Raw genomic sequence first — 16,816 nt, forward strand, 5'->3', positions numbered from 1 at the left:
CAGCCCATTTGGTTCACTCCGCAAGCTTACGAGCTGTGTGTGCAGAGTGTGCGCGCACAGCTGAGAACTCTGAAGGCTTTTATACTTGACGCACTCGCCGGAAACACGAGCGTTTCTCATGTGAGATTGCCAACTTCAGATGAATATTAAAATATTGCAAATTAGAAAAGGTTGGTCAGTTAAATTATGCTACTGTAAGTAATTTTTTATTCAGCAATAATTCTCCAGTATCCATAGCAGAACCGTTAACATCAGAGCTTATTGATACTTCAGCCTTTTATAATGTAGCACCAAATTTCGGTACCCATCCCTACCCACATGTGTTTCTGACACATTTTTGGGACTAGTTTTAGCTGAAAGTTATTATTATTATTTTTTTTTTCGTTTTTTTTTTTCCAGAGTGTGTGACCTACTTGATAATGTCAGCTTTTCCGTGATTAAAACAAATAAATCTAACTCACTACTAGCGCATACTGCGGTTTAGTGTTCTGCTTGAGCTTTTTAAAGCAGGATGGTTTCAGATTGGCTGTTTATGCTTTATCTGATTCTAGGGCTGGGTAATTTGACTAAATTAAAACCTTGAATATGCACTTTACCTCGATTGTGATAATTGAACCATTATTTTCATTTAACCTCCACTATAGTTTATTAAAGATTTGAACTGTAAATGTTCTCTTATTAAAGTAATTTTTGTTACAGTGAAAGAGCACATTTCTTGTCTTTGTAATATTAATATAATTGATGAACTATTCAAATAATTGATGAAAATTATTAATGAAACACGTTATGAATTTGTTGAATACTTCAGTTCAAATCAAAGTACACATTGCTTAAAATGAAGATTTCTTGTGAAAAAAAATTACATTTCAGTTTAATTGTAGAGCAAGTTTACCCAAAAAATATCAAATAGCTTACATTTTTTACATTATTGGTTTTTAAAAAAATTAAATAAATAACAGGGTATTCACGGGGTCTTACACTTTTTTAAAAACAAAATTTTAGGCCTTAAAGTCTTAAATTCACTGAAATATTGTCTTGTAGGTCTTAAGTCATTTTAAACGGGTCTTATTTTTTCTTTATGTAAAGCTACCTAATCAATCCAACACACATTCAATCACCAACAATACATCCCAATAAAAGTTTTACTATATTCATAGCTAATATTATAACGGTCTGTTAGGCATACATTTCGTTTTAAAGAGTTTTTTTTAAGTTATGTTAAAAAATTAATAAACAACTAGGGTCTGCTTGTTTTGACACATTATTTAATATATGTGGCTAAGAAATAACTAATTATAATTAGTTTTTTTGATGGGGCAAGTACATTTATTTTTCTGCTCGGCCATTAGCCCTATATACATCTGAAATATCATTATTCACTGTCTTAAAAAGTCTTAAATTTGACCTGGTGAAACCATATAATGGTTAATGCATGGCTACTGGCCTTTGAGCTGCCACTATTTCTGATCAGTTCTGAAAAAACTGACAACTAAGAATATGATTTACATGCAGTGTGTCAATTATCTGAAGTATGAGAGACTTCCATGTTCTCATGGCTTGCATGTATGAGAGAGAGATAGAGCGTGAGTTTATAAATCGTCAGATATATGCTGTGCATCCACCGATATGGACAGTAATAATTGCTTTTACTGAGCTGTCAGTGACAGTACAATAACAGATCATTGAAAATATGTCTGCACCAAACTTATTCTTAGCCTACATCTCAATCACTGGTGAGGGAAATGTAATGGTCTATTAGCCATTGGCTTACAATAGACATAATTTTGTCACCCCATTGTAAAATCTGCTTGTATATGCGAGGGATTTTTTCAATGTAGAGGATGAGCAGCACTGCATGTATAAGTAAATTATTTTAACACGCCACTCACCGTGCGAAATGCTGTGAACGGTGTGAGCACAAAGCCCAAACACGTCCATATAGTGCAGAAGTCACACACATTAGTAAGTTTTAAGGGGACATTATTAACAGGATTAACAAAATAACCTACATAGAGGAAATTATGTCAGTTATGGCTTCTGAATTTTGGTTTCAATTTGTTTTTAAATAATGGTCAAGGCCTAATTTAAACGGCATGAAAGTGATTACAGGGTTCCCACGGGTCAAGGAATCTTAGAAGGTCTATTCCAGACATTGGACTAAGCCGAAAAGAAAATGAATGAAAATGTCATTTCTTCTATAATGTTTTTTTTTTCTTCTATCACACTATTTCTCGTCTACTATTTTCAACTTTCGATCCCATAAGTCAAATGCAGTGACCAGACTGTACCTGTTAACTAACATGCTAGGATAATATAGATTCAAAATGACCACTTCAAAGACTTGATGTGTAATAGAAGTTGGAATTTTTGGAAGTGTACTTTTATGTTATTAAAGTCGAGTCAACGTCAACCAGTCGCTGGTGACGTCACGTCACAAATAAAACACAAGACGCAAATATTTTGCAACACGCCACAATTTGCTTTTTATCTGCAGGAATTACAAATACATTTGACTGCTCAAAACATGTTGCAAATCAATTCAACATCACCAATGACTCATTTTAGTGGAAAAGTTGTGCATTGTCAACACTGTTCATTTTGTTAATAATTGAACATTAGCATGGGCTAGATTTACTGCAAAATAAATGCAGTCTAAATAAATGCCTTTATGATGTGTGGGTCAAAAAGCTGCTTAAAATCTTGTTCAAGTCGCACCTTTTTCACAGTTACTTGCTCATCTTGGTTATTAGACGTCACTTCTCACTGCGTACATCTTTACTGTGTTTACCTGTGATGAAGTTTGCCCCGCTCCGCAGCTGCACGCTTGACGCGTTTCACGGTTCATTCACAAAAAGTGTCAGCGGCAACGCATCACAGAGGACAACAGCCAATCGCCAGTGCTGTTTTCCAGTGTTGCGTAAAAGTGATTGACTATCATCTGCTCGAAGGAATTTGGATGAGGCGATCTGACAGGCTGACACCTGTTTGACGATTTAAAGTTCACTCAGAGTTAATGTGAATCATTGACACCGACAAAAATAACGTTTTAATTAATGTCAGTAATGCAAGGGCAGTTTCATTTAGTGAACCTACATTCATGTGTAAGGCTGCCATGTTGTTCAGGTCAAACCACGTGATCTGTGCATCGCGACTAGTTAACGTCAATCAAAAAGTGTCACGGCAGAGCATTAAAGTCAACCAGTCGACTAGTCGGTGCAACTCCTAGTGTGTAAAGATGTAAACGTGAAGATTGTGAAAAGACTGCAGAGCTATCAAATATCAAAATCTTAAATGATCAATTGCTGTTTTAATAGTGGCTATTAAAGTCATGCTAATTTATATTTGCGCTAAAACCATTTTAATATTATGCAGAGTGGCCTCTTTTATTGTTTATTTGATGTCATAGAAATTCTGCTTTTTAGGGCTCTGTTTTAATGATCTAGGTGCAAAGTCTAATACATAAGCACTAAGGGCACGTCCAAATCTAATCCAAGGATGGTAAAATACGATCTGCACTTCGACGCATGATCTAACAGGGTTGTGCTTATTCTCTTAATTAGTGTGTTGAGCATAACGTGCATTAAACCAATCAGAGTCTCATCTCCCATTTCCTTTAAGAGACAGTTGTGTCACGCCATGGTGCATTTGCTATTTACATGGCGACTTCATAAGTGGAAAAACTGAACGCTTCACTAGCGAGATAAGTTAAACAGATCATCTGCAGCTCGAAGATAAAATAACGAGCCTCCTCCATTCGGCCTCTTTACTTTTTCTTTATTTTACTTTTACTCTACTCCTTTACCATTTTGGATAAGGAAAAGGTGTTGTGCACTCCACTGAAGACATCCATTAGCCTACATATTTAATTTAGTTTGTTAGGCACTAGGATTTGTTTCAATACAATTTCTAAATTCTGTTCTAATTTCCAACAAATGAATAAATGAACAACAATAATGAAGTGTAGTCAAAAAACTGTTGTTATATACAAACACATGTCCTATTCTTATGCCCCATATGGTGACGCAGACGTCTTTAAAACCTGACAGGTGGAAAAATCTAAACTTGTTTTTATTAAAACAAATATAAATATGCATATAATAACTAATACTGCTAATAATAACAACAACATTATACAAATGCAAAATGTCATGAGTAAAAACTGGGAAAAAGCCCCTCCGTCATGAATAAGGCATGGAGGTAGTGGTTTTTATATTTTAGTAACATTTTAATTATTTAGTTTTTTTCATATGTAATGATATTTGTGTATTGCTGTACATCCTGTGTGTATTAACCAATGTGTAAGCGTTTTGAACCTGCATAAGCGTGTAACACGCTTTGCGCTGGACTTTAGACCTGGTTTTAGTTGGTTAATGATGCAGTCTGTTTCAGTTCTGCAAAATAGCTAGGCACCAACAATGCGCCTTAACACACACACACACACACACACACACACACACTTTTAGACTGGAACACCCATGAGTCCACAAAGTGGCGCTATTTAAACATGGTGCAAAACGTGAAAATTAGGGTTGTGCTGCTCTGAAAATGGCAACAAATTGTGCCAAACACATCTTGCATCTTTTTGCGCCGGGTGTATGATGGGGCCCTTAGTCAGTGAAAGTCTTTGCTGTTTGACCCAGAGTGGGAACCCTAGTGATTCCTACAATATTCTTATATCTTTATTAGTATAGTTATCCTTGGTGTAAGAGTCTTGTCTACAGTCAAATGTTTTTGACACTTACAGAGAAATGGCAAGAATGAGGTTTGACATAAAGCGTTCTGAAATGTCTCACTTTGGTTCTTTTTTTTTTTGCCTCACAGGAATTTGCTGACTCTTTAGCAATTCCCTTCCTTGAGACGAGCGCTAAGAATGCCACAAATGTGGAGCAGGCCTTCATGACTATGGCTGCCGAGATCAAGAAGCGCATGGGCCCTGGAGCGACAACCGGAGGAGACAAGCCCAACCTGAAGATCGAGAGCACTCCTGTGCGGCAGTCTGGCGGAGGCTGCTGTTGAACAGCCTGAGCGTGCGCGCACACACACACACAAAACCATCCCTTTCCCCTTCAAAAGCATTTTCTCACACACACCAAAAAAAAAAAGCATCATGGGAGGAACCACTGCATTAAGAGCCAACGTCTAACAGCCTCACGGCTTCATTTATAACATCATAGTCTCCTTGTTTTTATTCTCCTTTTCCTTTTTCCTCCCCGTGCACATTAATAACCCCGCCCACATCTGTAACCCCGCCCCCTGTACGTAAAGTCCAGGATGGAGCTTCGGTAGTCATATGTCCATGTATAGAAGCAGATGTCTTCATGAGAAGCAGGTCCAGGGGTGATTGGAAAATCCTCCTTTTAAACAACTAGAGAGGTTAAGAAAGTCTCTCTAGTATGTCTATTTCTGTCTCACGTTGTCACTTGAATGAGGTTTTGTGGCGAAAGCATGGCTTCTGAGGCTGAAGTCAACTGCAAAGTCGGCAATATTCTATACTTGTTCTCATCCTACTAGTATATTATTGTTATTATGGTGATTTTTAAGACTGATTCGTTTGTTTTTTTCCTGTAGGTTTTTTGTTTTTCTAATGAAGGCTTGTACAAAGGCTTACTGCTGTCAATGACATAGTCCGGTCAGGGACGGGGACGGAAAGGGTTGTTTATAATCTGGATTGGAGGGGTCTAGGCTTTAGGCTGGATGTTGAACGCTACTGTTCCCTCTTTTACCTCAATGACCTCTGCTACTTTTAAGTGCACAGCCATCGCAGGTTGAAAATGACTGCACAAACACCATATTGACACGCGTTGGGATTGTTTCCTCCTGTGATCAGCAGTTTCGTAGCTTTGAGATCGATATTTTGGTGTCATTTTACCATCAGGTTGAGTCGTCCCATAGTTCTCGCTGCTGCCAAAAACGGTCCATCTTTGTGCGTCGTATTTATTTACATACGGTAAATATATCTGCATATTTGTGAAGGGCCTTAATTTCACCACCAATGAAAGCGTGGTGGTTCTACGGATCCGGTTTAGCGTAGGATTGTTGTGTAGGAATATTGGGATTGACTGGTCCAGTGTTGGAGACCGGATATGACCTCCCATGTCCTTTAAGGAAAACTCGTAGTTCGTACGCATAGATTCTAGCCTACAACTCGGACCTTTCTTAAATTTTAATGGTCTAGAAGCTCTTTCAGATGTTGCCTTTGAATCCCACATGGTTGCATTTAGCAAATTTATAGAAACCGCAAATGATTGGACCTGTTGACAGTGTGTTTTTTGTTTTTGACCTGGCTGTTTTATTATGTGCAACGTAGAGTTTGTGAACTTCACTAGTGTTAGTGCATCACTCTTGTCTTAATTAGGATAGTCTCACCATTGTGATCACTTTCTGAGCCATCGTAATCTAGTTTTTACACCACTAACGTCTGCCAATACTGACATAACCACACACATTCTCATCACTAATGTTTTGTGGTGGATTTCCTCGTACTATTTTTGTAAGGTAGCGTGAGGTTGGAGGGAGCAGTAGCAAGGATTGTGGGTGTGTGTGCAATGGCTGGGATGGGCAAGGGGCAACTGCAAAAACGGCGTTTGGGAACATTCCGTTGATTTTAAAACGGGTCCGTCGTGGATCCCGCGTTACGTCTGTGTGAAAAGAAATCATATATGAAAGTCTCATTTGAACCCTGCACTCATTCACACACTAAACAAGTGCTTTTTTCAGGGGGGATGTGTTGAAAAGGGGTCATTGTTTTCTCTGAAGGTTTGCTGTTTTTTTCCGATTTCGATGAAATGTGTCGGGGTTGAGGAAAGATGAAGATGGGTGTGGGGTGGGGGGTTGTTGCTTATGAATGTGATGGAGCGTTCTTCGTCTTCTCATCATTTTTACTTTCTACCCATGTCGTTTGCACATCTAATTTAGTTTGAATTAAGACACAGCGATGGTAAAATGGCAAGCACCCTCTTTAGTAGTTTCCCTGTCTAATATACACGCTCTTCTCTATCCCCCTTTGCTTGCTCACCCCCGGTGCTGTTTCATAGCTGGGTTTGATCTTGTTTTCTCTTCTCTGTACATATTATAAATATATATAATAAAATGATCAACATGAGACTTAACGATGGCATTTTCTGCGTGCTTTTCTGCTCTGTCGAGTGAAATAATGTGTGGGAGGTGAGGCAAGTATCACTTCCTGTGCTAGTGATCATTCAGCTGCAATATATTGATGTCAATTTTAATGATAAAATTATCATTTTAAATGGAATGGAAAAATCGAATTACTTTATTACCCCATTACTGTATCTAATCAAAAATGATGAGCATCATTATTTTAGAACAATGAGGACAAAATAAATGAAATTTACAGACAAATTTGACAGTAGACATCTGGATGCATAACAACAGTAATGATAATCGGCACAGGAAATGTGTCTAGCTGTCATGTATATATAAATATAGCCAATCAGATGGCAGCAGTTCAATGCATTTAGGCATGTAGACATGGTCAAGACGATCTGCTGCAGTTCAAACCGAGTATCGGAATGGAGAAAAAGGGGGATTTAAGTGACTTTAAATGTGGCATGGTCTGAGTATTTCAGAAACTGCTGATCTTCTGGGATTGTCATGCACAACCATCTCTAGGGTTTACAGAGAATGGTCTGAAAAAGAGAAAATAAACAGTGAGTGGCAGTTCTGTGGGCTCAAATCTATTGTTGATGCCAGAGGTCAAAGGAGAATGGCCAGACTGGTTCTAGCTGATAGGAAGGCAACAGTAACTCAAATAACCACTCGTTACAACCGAGGTATGCAGAAGACCATCTCTGAATACACAACATGTCCAACCTTGAGGCGGATGAGCTACAGCAGCGAAAGACCACACCAGGTGTCACTCCTGTCAGCTAAGAACAGGAAACTGAGGCTACAATTTGTCATAGCCTACATGAGTATTGTTGCTGACCATGTCCATCCCTTTATGACCATAGTGTACCCAACTTCTAATGGCTACTTCCAGCAGGATAACGTGCCATGTCATAAAGTCGAATCATCTCAGACTGGTTTCTTGAACATGACAATGAGTTCACTGTACTCAAATGGCCTCTACAGCCACCAGAACTCCAAAAGAGCACCTTTAGAATGTGGTGGAACGGGAGATTCACATCATGGAAACAAATCTGCAGCAACTGCGTGATGCTATTATGGCAATATGGACCAAAATCTCTGAGGAATATTTCCAGTACCTTGTTGAATCTATGCCACGAAGGATTAAAGAAGTTCTGAAGACAAAAGGGGGTCCAACCAGTAATTTATATATATATATATAATTACAGTTGAAGTCAGAATTATTAGCCCCCCTGTTTATTTTTTCCCCAATTTCTGTTTAACGGAGAGAAGATTTTTTTTCAACACATTTCTAAACATAATAGTTTTAATAACTCTTCTAATAACTGATTTCTTATCTTTGCCATGACAGTAAATAATATTTGATTAGATATTTTTCAAGACACTTCTATAAAGCTTAAAGTGACATTTAAAGTCTTAATTAGGTTAATTAGGCAGATTAGGATAATTAAGCAAGTTATTGTATAACGCTTATATAGATTAAAGGGGCTAATAATATTTACCTTAAAATGTTTTAATAAAAAATTAAAAACTGCTTTTATTCTAGCCGAAATAAAACAAAAATGACTTTCTCCTGAAGAAAAAAACATTATCAGACATACTGTGAAATATGCCTTGCTCTGTTAAACATCATTTGGGAAATATTTGAAAAAAGAAAAAACTGTGTGTATATAAATAGATTTTTATAAATAGGTCAAATACAAATTGTGTTTAAAGCACCAAGTAAAGTTTATTTTTTCCACCCTCTATATTAGAATACTGTTTAATTTTTTTTTACTGAACAAATTTGGTCACTGGAAGAATTCGGGATTACAGTGCAGCCACAAAATCTTTATTTTTTTTATAATTATTTTTTCTGGGTTTTCACCTTTAATGTATAGAACAGTAGACAGCAGAGAGAGGGAAAGGGTCGGCATAGGACGCAAGGTGGGAATCGAACTCTGGTCGCCGTGAGCACCGGAGCGCATGTGTCGATGCACCAACCACCAAACAACCCGCACTGACATCCGTCAGCTACAAAATCTTAATTGTGAATCTTTCCTCTTCTTTAAAACTAAATTTTCCCCTTTTGTCAGAAACAAGTTTTAAATGTCATAAAATGTAATTTATTATTAATATAATTGACATTCATTTTTTACGTCCAATAATAGTATTTTTTCAGCTTTATTCAATTTGCCCATTGCATGTCTTAAGCTGTTTTTATTATAATAATAGCACTGCACCAGGTAACCTGCAGTATGTTATAAGTGCTTATTTGACCTGTTTACACCACATAAGCAAAGCACAGAGCAGATTGTACCATGCGGTAGCAGAAGAATCCTCCTCCATGTGCGCCTATCCGTCTCCACCTAGTGACCTGTTAATGATCTGACAAATGACAATACTTTAAACAAAATATAAATAGCATGTTTCACATACGCGTAAGGGATATTATATAGATGTCCATTTGAAAAATAGCAAAATCTTTCAATAAGCATGTATTTTGCTGTTGCACAATGCTGTCGTCCATTTATACTGCTCTGTTAGATGACTAAATAAAAACACTGTAAATATAACCTCATATTTGACCTCTTGATGGATTTACTATGTCTCGTGTGCTTGTTTTTGTCTCTGCACTGACACATTGAGAGGGAGGGAGGCGTGTGCACGTGTAGTTTGGGGTGAGCGAATGACCTTGAGTTATTTATAGCCAGTCAGAGTAACTGCAGTCAGTGTGCAGGAATGTACCGTTCTGCTCAGACTCCCGGGAGAGAGAGAGAGCGAGAGAGAGAGAGAGAGATGGGATAAAAGCGCATGCAGCATCCCTCTTCTCCCTCTTTCTCTAATTTTCTCAATGTGCCAGCTCATCAGATTCACTAAACTGAGACCCTGAAAATGTAAAGAGATCCGAGCATTCCTGTGCAGCTCATGCATCATTACACACACATACACACGTGGATGCTAAATTTAAGCTGTTGTTGTTTTTCTGGAGCAGAGCTGGTTGGAGAGCATCCTTTTTCTCTCTTTGTTATTCTCTCACTTTATATAATAGATGTTTGCATTTCAAATTAGGTTACATATATATATATATATATATATATATATATATATATATATATATATATATATATATATATATATATATATATATATATATATACATATATACATATATATATATACATATATACACACACACACACACACACACACACACTCACCAGCCACTTTATTAAATACTCCTTACTAGTACTGGGTTGGACCCCCTTTTGCCTTCAGAACTGCCTTAATCTATCGTGGCATAGAACAAGGGAATTTCGTCTATATTGACATGATAGCATCACACAGTTGCTGCAGATTTGTTGGCTCCACCACATCCCAAAGGTGCTCTATTGGATTGAGAACTGGTAATTGTGGAGGCCATTTGAGTACAGTGAACTCATTTTCTTGTTTAAGACACCAGTCTGAGATGATTTGCGTCTTTATGACATAGTGCACTTATCCTGCTAAAAGTAGCCATCAGAAGATGGGTACACTGGTGATGAAGGGATGGACATGGTCAGCAACAATACTCGATACTCAACAATACGCGATGCTCAATTGGTACTAATGGGCCAAGAAAATATCCCCCACACCATTACACCACCAACACTAGCCTGAACCGTTGGTACAATGCAGGATGGATCCATGCTTTCATGTTGTTGACGCCAAATTCTGACCCTACCATCCGAATGTTGCAGCAGAAACCAATACTCATCAGACCAGACGTTTTACCAGTCATTTATTGTCCAATTTTGATGAGCCTGTGTGAATTGTAGCCACAGTTTCCTGTTCTCAGCTGACAGGAGTGGCACCCGGTGTGGTCTTCTGCTGCTATAGCCCCTCCGCCTCAAGGTTTGACGTGTTGTGTGTTCAGAGATGCTCTTCTGCATAACTCGGTTGTAACGAGTGGTTATTTGAGTTACTGTTGCCTTTCTATCAGCTGGAACTAGTCTGCCCATTTTCTTCTGACCTCTGGCATCAACAAGGCATTTGTGCCCACAGAACTGCCACTCACTGGATATTTTCTCTTTTTCAGACCATTCTCTGTAAACCCTAGAGATGGTTGTATGTGAAAATCAAAGTAGATCAGCAGTTTCTGAAATACTCAGACCAGCCCATCTTGCACCAACAACCATGCCACATTCAAAGGCACTTAAATCACCTTTCTTTCCCATTCTGATGCCCGGTTTAAACTGCAGCAGATCGTCTTGACCATGTCTACATGCTTAATTGCTAAATGAGTTGCTGCCTTTGATTGGCTGATTATAAATTTGCAATAACGAGCAGTTGGACAGGTGTACCTAATAAAGTGGCCGGTGAGTCTATAAATCTAATACTTCGAAGACGTAAAACATTGCTCGTCATGGCGGTTAGGAATTACGATATTGTACCATTCAGTATTTAACAATACATTTAACATTCTTGTTCTTAAACGGCTGTCAAATATTAAACATTTAGTCCTTCATCTTACCTCGTTCCTTTTCAACGTTTAACCGACAAGGCTTCAATCGAACTGAGCCAAAGTTTCTCTCTGCATCTGTGTGGAGTAGATAATCCCTCCTACTTTAATTTGATTGGCCATCTCCGTCGTTTTGACATGGACGAGCTTGTTAAACGACAGAGGCAGCCCAGCATAAAATTTTAGGTTTGATGTTTTGGCCTTTTCAAATAAACACATAAAAACAGGACTGGGTCAGATTTGACCCTATAATAAAAGCAAACATTTAATATTGCTTCTATTTTTAGGAACCTTAACTAAATACACAGATGTCATTTTAAACCCACAATACTTTCGTTACTGGAATGATGCCTGAAAAGTATTTTTAGGCCTAAATTACACCCGTTTTAATATAGCAGTAATCCCTTTCAGATTTCATTTGAAGACTGTGTTTTTAAAATTAAAAATAGGCGACATGGTGGCTCAGTGGTTAGCACTGTCACCTTACAGGTTGCTGGTTCGAGTCCCGGCTGGATCAGTTGGCGTTTCTGTGTGGAGTTTGCATGTTCTTCCCGTGTTAGCGTGGGTTTCCTCTGGATGCTCAGAATTCCTCCACAGTCCAAACATGCGCTATAGGTGAATTACATAAACTAAATTGGCCAATAGTGCAAGTGTGTGAATGAGTGTTTATGGATGTTTCCCAGTACTGGGTTAGAGTACTGTGTAAAACATATACTGGATAAGTTGGTGGTTCATTCCGCTGTGGCGACCCCTGATGAATAAGCCAAAGGACAATGAATGAATGAAAATGAAAAATAAAGGGTTGGAATAACACAAGGTTGAGTTTTGTGAGGGTGAGGCTTCTTGCATAATGACACATTTCCTCAAATTATCACTGCTGGTGTGCAAAATGAACAAAAAAATAATTATTTAATTCATTATTAAATGATCAAATTATTTTAATTCTGCTGCAGTTTTAATAGTTTATTGTGGTATTGTTTGTAGTGCCCTAATCTGTAATTTAAATAAAATTATAGCATTGTTTTTAATAATAAATAAAAATTACTATAATAGTCTTAATAACTGAATCAAAATCATCATTAGGAATAATGGCAATTACAAAAAAATAATTAAATTCAAATCCTTGTCCTCATTATTATGCTTTTACACTTTCTTATATGACATAATGCAAAAACTCAATTGCTGACTAGTCTACAGCTGCTTTATGTAAATTAAGGTCTTGCATGAAGATATTACATATGCAAATTTATGCGCTTTCCATTCACCTCTTCTTACACACAACAATGGTGTCTTCAACTTTTATTTCATCACTTTTATTTACACATTCTGCATCACATAACAAAGTATATTCCCTTTTTGTCATCCTTGCCCTATTCACCAGCCCTCCATTTTGTGTGTCCGTCCTCTACAGTTCAATCTGTGGTTCAGTCTCAACATCTCACACTATCCCCTCAGTCGACCGGCCCTTGGAAGATGAGTTTGATGTAGCCTTGTTCCCCGGTCAGCCACGTTCCACAGAAAGGACAAGCAGCGTGGAAGGCATGCGTTCCGTGCGGCAGTGGGATCTGACTCCAGCCTTGCACAGTCTTTTCCGAGCACACGTGACCACAGGGGCAGAACGCATGTGTTGGGGGCCCTGCATCCAGATATAAGCCCCCTTCGCACCCGAGCCATAGGGGCACGTAGGGACCCACCCCTCTACACATGGGACACTCGCGTTCTCCAGTTGTAGCCGGAGCCGTGCCTCCACCCCCAGTTAACGCTACCGCAGCAACTCCCGCTTTCTCCTTGCGGAAGCCCCAGTTGTGGTAGCCGTGCACATGGCCGCAGTTCATGTAGACCCAGGGCTGCTTCTTGTCAATGGTGGCTCGCTGTGCCAGGCTGGGGAAGGCGAGTGTGTTGAAGCCTACGGGGCACTGAGGACGGGCAGCGTTTAACTCCTGGCGAAGAGACTCCAGCTGTTTGAGGGTCGGGGTGTGGCGCAGACCGCTAGGAGTCCGCCAAAGCAAAGTGGCTCCACAGAGATCGATGAGGGAACCATCCTGGAGCATGTTGGACTCGTTCTCTACCTGTGAGGTAAGACAAAAAAAACATGTACGTTTATTCAAAACATGAATAATGGATGCCTAAACTCGGTCCTGGAGGGCCGGTGTCCTGCAGAGTTTAGCTCCAACCCCAATTAGACACACCTGAACTAGCTAATCAAGCGCTTACTACTGTAGGTACACTAGAAACTTCCTGACAGGTGTTTTTTAGGCAAGTTGAAGCTAAACTCTGCACGACACACACAAATATAAGAAGGGACAACATAAGGTTGAGTAAATGATTTTTTGGGGGGTAAACTGACCTATTTAAGAATGAAACGGACACATAATGTATGGTAGTTGGTAGCATGATTCTAACATGAATTAGCATGATTCTAGCATGATTCTAGCATGATTACCATATTGTTATCATGTTTCTAACATTGATCAGCATGTTGTTAGCATGATTCCAACATGAATTAGCATGTTGTTAGCATGTTTTTAGCATGAATTAGCATGTTGTTAGCATGATTCTAGAATGAATTAGCATGTTGTTAGCACGATTCTAGCATGAATTATGTTGTTACCATGATTCAAACATGCCAAACTAAATTGATCGCAAATGCTCAGTTTATGATCACATCTCTGTTTTGTTCTGTTGATTTGTAATTTCAAATATTCGTAGCTTGAAATAGATGGAAATATGAAGTTCAGTAAAGTTAGCAACAGATTTGTAGATTCGTATTTTCCGGATCAATAACTCATTATGACCTATTCGCTATTAGTATGACTAAGTTACTATGGCGAAGGCTTAAATGGAGCATTACTCATAATATCGAGTGAAAAAAAAGAAAAAGACCGCTGGGAAACATAACCTGCTTTGTATTTTTGTAGGAAACACAGTTTAGATCTGTTTAGGGTAAGAGGTGTGTGAGTTATTGTCGTTGGTCTATCACTGAATGTGTCAGGAATATCAAAACAAAACCAACTTAACTCCGCTCCTTTAGCGCCCCTTACACAGCTTAATCCACGCTGGTATTTCTCCTCTTGGGTTTTTGGTTTTGAAAAGGGAAAAAATTCCACCATCCCGTTCAAAGTTTTAGGATACCGGTGTCAGATTTGAACAATCCACACACACAACGCTTTGGTCTTTTTCCCTTGCTCGAAAGCTTGACAGAGCTCCTGCACGTAGCTACGGTTGCTAAGCCACGATTATTGGGTGGCGGTTTTTGGGTGTGGCTTAGCGAAGGGTCAATTTAATGCATCCCAACCACATACAGTAAACGACTTTAATTTCTTTGAAATAATCTGACCCCAAGTGTTTGAACAGTAGCATCCGTTTCAACCACAGAACTCCGCAGAGTCTCGTTCAAATATTTTAAGTCATCATGATTCACATCATAGATTAAAGCAAATTCTCACCAGTTTTCCCCTCTGCTGTGCGGACCGTGTCTCTCGAAGGGCAAAGACGTTCCCACATACTGAGATCTCCCTCCACACCCCTGGAGCGGGTTCAGATACAAACTCCCCTGCTGGATGCATTACAAGCACCCCATTGGTTGTTAGTCCATCCATCAAACCATCTGAGGTCCTCCATTTAGCAGCTCGCTCCTGCAAATCAAGCACATAAAAAGGATTTTATTGATCTCTCAAACATCAAGATGTAACTCAAAATGTACTATGACAATGAGTGCATTTTCCACGCACATTCTTAACACAATTATACTAAATAAGCCAACAGTACATGTTGTTATGTAAATGTGTTTATTTGATTTTCTTTTTTACAGTATGGTCATAAATTACTGCTCATCACAGCTAGATTTTTGTCCTATAAGAAGATTTCGTAGCATGTGAATGCATTAACCTGCTTGGGGGGGGGGGGGGGTGTTGGTGGCTTGGTGTCAGGGGTGAGGTGTCTGAATAACATAGCTGAGAACCGGGTAAGTAACTGCACTATGCATCGTTTTCGGGCGGCCACTTTGATTGAATACTGTACCAAAATCAGCGACCTGGCGGTGGTACAGACTGTATCACAAAGCTGAGGACCGGGGAAGTAAAATTACAGGAGTTTTCTGGGAGAAATAACAAAACAGGAAGGTGGTGGGAGATGTGTTTAAAATATGGCAGACTTCTGGGAAAAACGGGAGTGTTGGCAGGTATGACCTAGGCATAGCTGAATAATAAGAGTTCAGTACGTGGTAATGACCGTACCCGTAAACACCATTGTTTCATCGCTCTTATGTAAATAGATGTAAAATAATGGAGAAAACAGGACGATATTTAAGTATTTATTTTGTTAGTTTAACATGTATATTTAGAAAATTGCTGTATATATTTGTAATGAGGCAACAAACACTTGTAAACTGCTTCAAATAAGTGTTTAATGCACGTTTATGCATTGTGTCATATCACACAGCTCTTTCTGTCATTTCTGTTTATTTTTATTTTTTCGTACTACATCCGGCATTTTATCATGATCACGTGACCTACCCCTGTCAGTTGCATCCCTTCACTCCCATTCATAAATTCTCTCGCGGTGCATCATGGGATAGTGTAGCATCCATCCGATGCGTACTTCAGAATCTCGCTGGAAGTAGAATGGTCTGCCGGGTACTTCTCACATACTGTTTTTCAAATTGTATGAATTTGGACGTACTGCTCGGCTCATACTGTTTTAGGCATACTATACAGTATGGAAGTATGCTGGTAGTAAGTCATATGAGTACTTCTCACATACTGTTTTTTGAATTCTATGAATTTGGACACTACTCAGCTCGCATACTGTTTTAAGCATACTATACAGTATGGAAGTATGTGGTTTTGGACACAGCGTTAATATCCTAATAATAAGAAGGTAATAATCCTATTAAAGGTAAAAAAGCTGGATTCCACACACAATTAATTTGTGTTGGGACAACATGAAGGAATTAATTAACTTATTAGTGTTTACAAATTGCAGTAGATTGAACATAAAACAATTAAGAGTTGTGTTGTTTCAGCTCATTTTAAATAAGTAGTTTGAACAAACAGCAAACCTTAATTTTAATCTAGTTACTGTGGGAATCGTTAATAAAAAAAAAAAATTCCGCTTATTTTTTCAAGTTATTAGCATATTAGCCAATACCTGTCAACCCTCCTGTTTTTGCCATGAGTCTCCCGTATTTTACCATTCTATCCCGCTATCATCCCGTTTAACTATTTT

At 38.7% G+C, this 16,816-nt stretch overlaps 2 protein-coding genes across 2 annotated transcripts in view; one reads left to right on the forward strand and one right to left on the reverse strand.

The window, feature by feature from the left end:
• rab1ba (zRAB1B, member RAS oncogene family a) overlaps positions 1–7,109 on the forward strand; it is a 16,684-nt gene extending 9,575 nt beyond the window's left edge. Inside the window, exon 6 of the mRNA XM_056461129.1 lies at positions 4,822–7,109. Within this exon, the coding sequence (XP_056317104.1) occupies positions 4,822–5,016 (195 nt within the window). The 3' untranslated portion in view covers positions 5,017–7,109. The remainder of the gene's footprint in view (positions 1–4,821) is intronic.
• Positions 7,110–12,874: 5,765 nt separating this feature from the next.
• peli3 (pellino E3 ubiquitin protein ligase family member 3) overlaps positions 12,875–16,816 on the reverse strand; it is a 46,822-nt gene continuing 42,880 nt past the window's right edge. Inside the window, exons 6-7 of the mRNA XM_056461130.1 lie at positions 15,037–15,225; positions 12,875–13,659 (exon numbers count right to left, since the gene is read on the reverse strand). Of these exons, the coding sequence (XP_056317105.1) occupies positions 13,042–13,659; positions 15,037–15,225 (807 nt within the window). The 3' untranslated portion in view covers positions 12,875–13,041. The remainder of the gene's footprint in view (positions 13,660–15,036; positions 15,226–16,816) is intronic.

This window comes from Danio aesculapii, chromosome 7 (assembly GCF_903798145.1).
Source record: "Danio aesculapii chromosome 7, fDanAes4.1, whole genome shotgun sequence".
Classification (NCBI taxonomy): domain Eukaryota; kingdom Metazoa; phylum Chordata; class Actinopteri; order Cypriniformes; family Danionidae; genus Danio; species Danio aesculapii.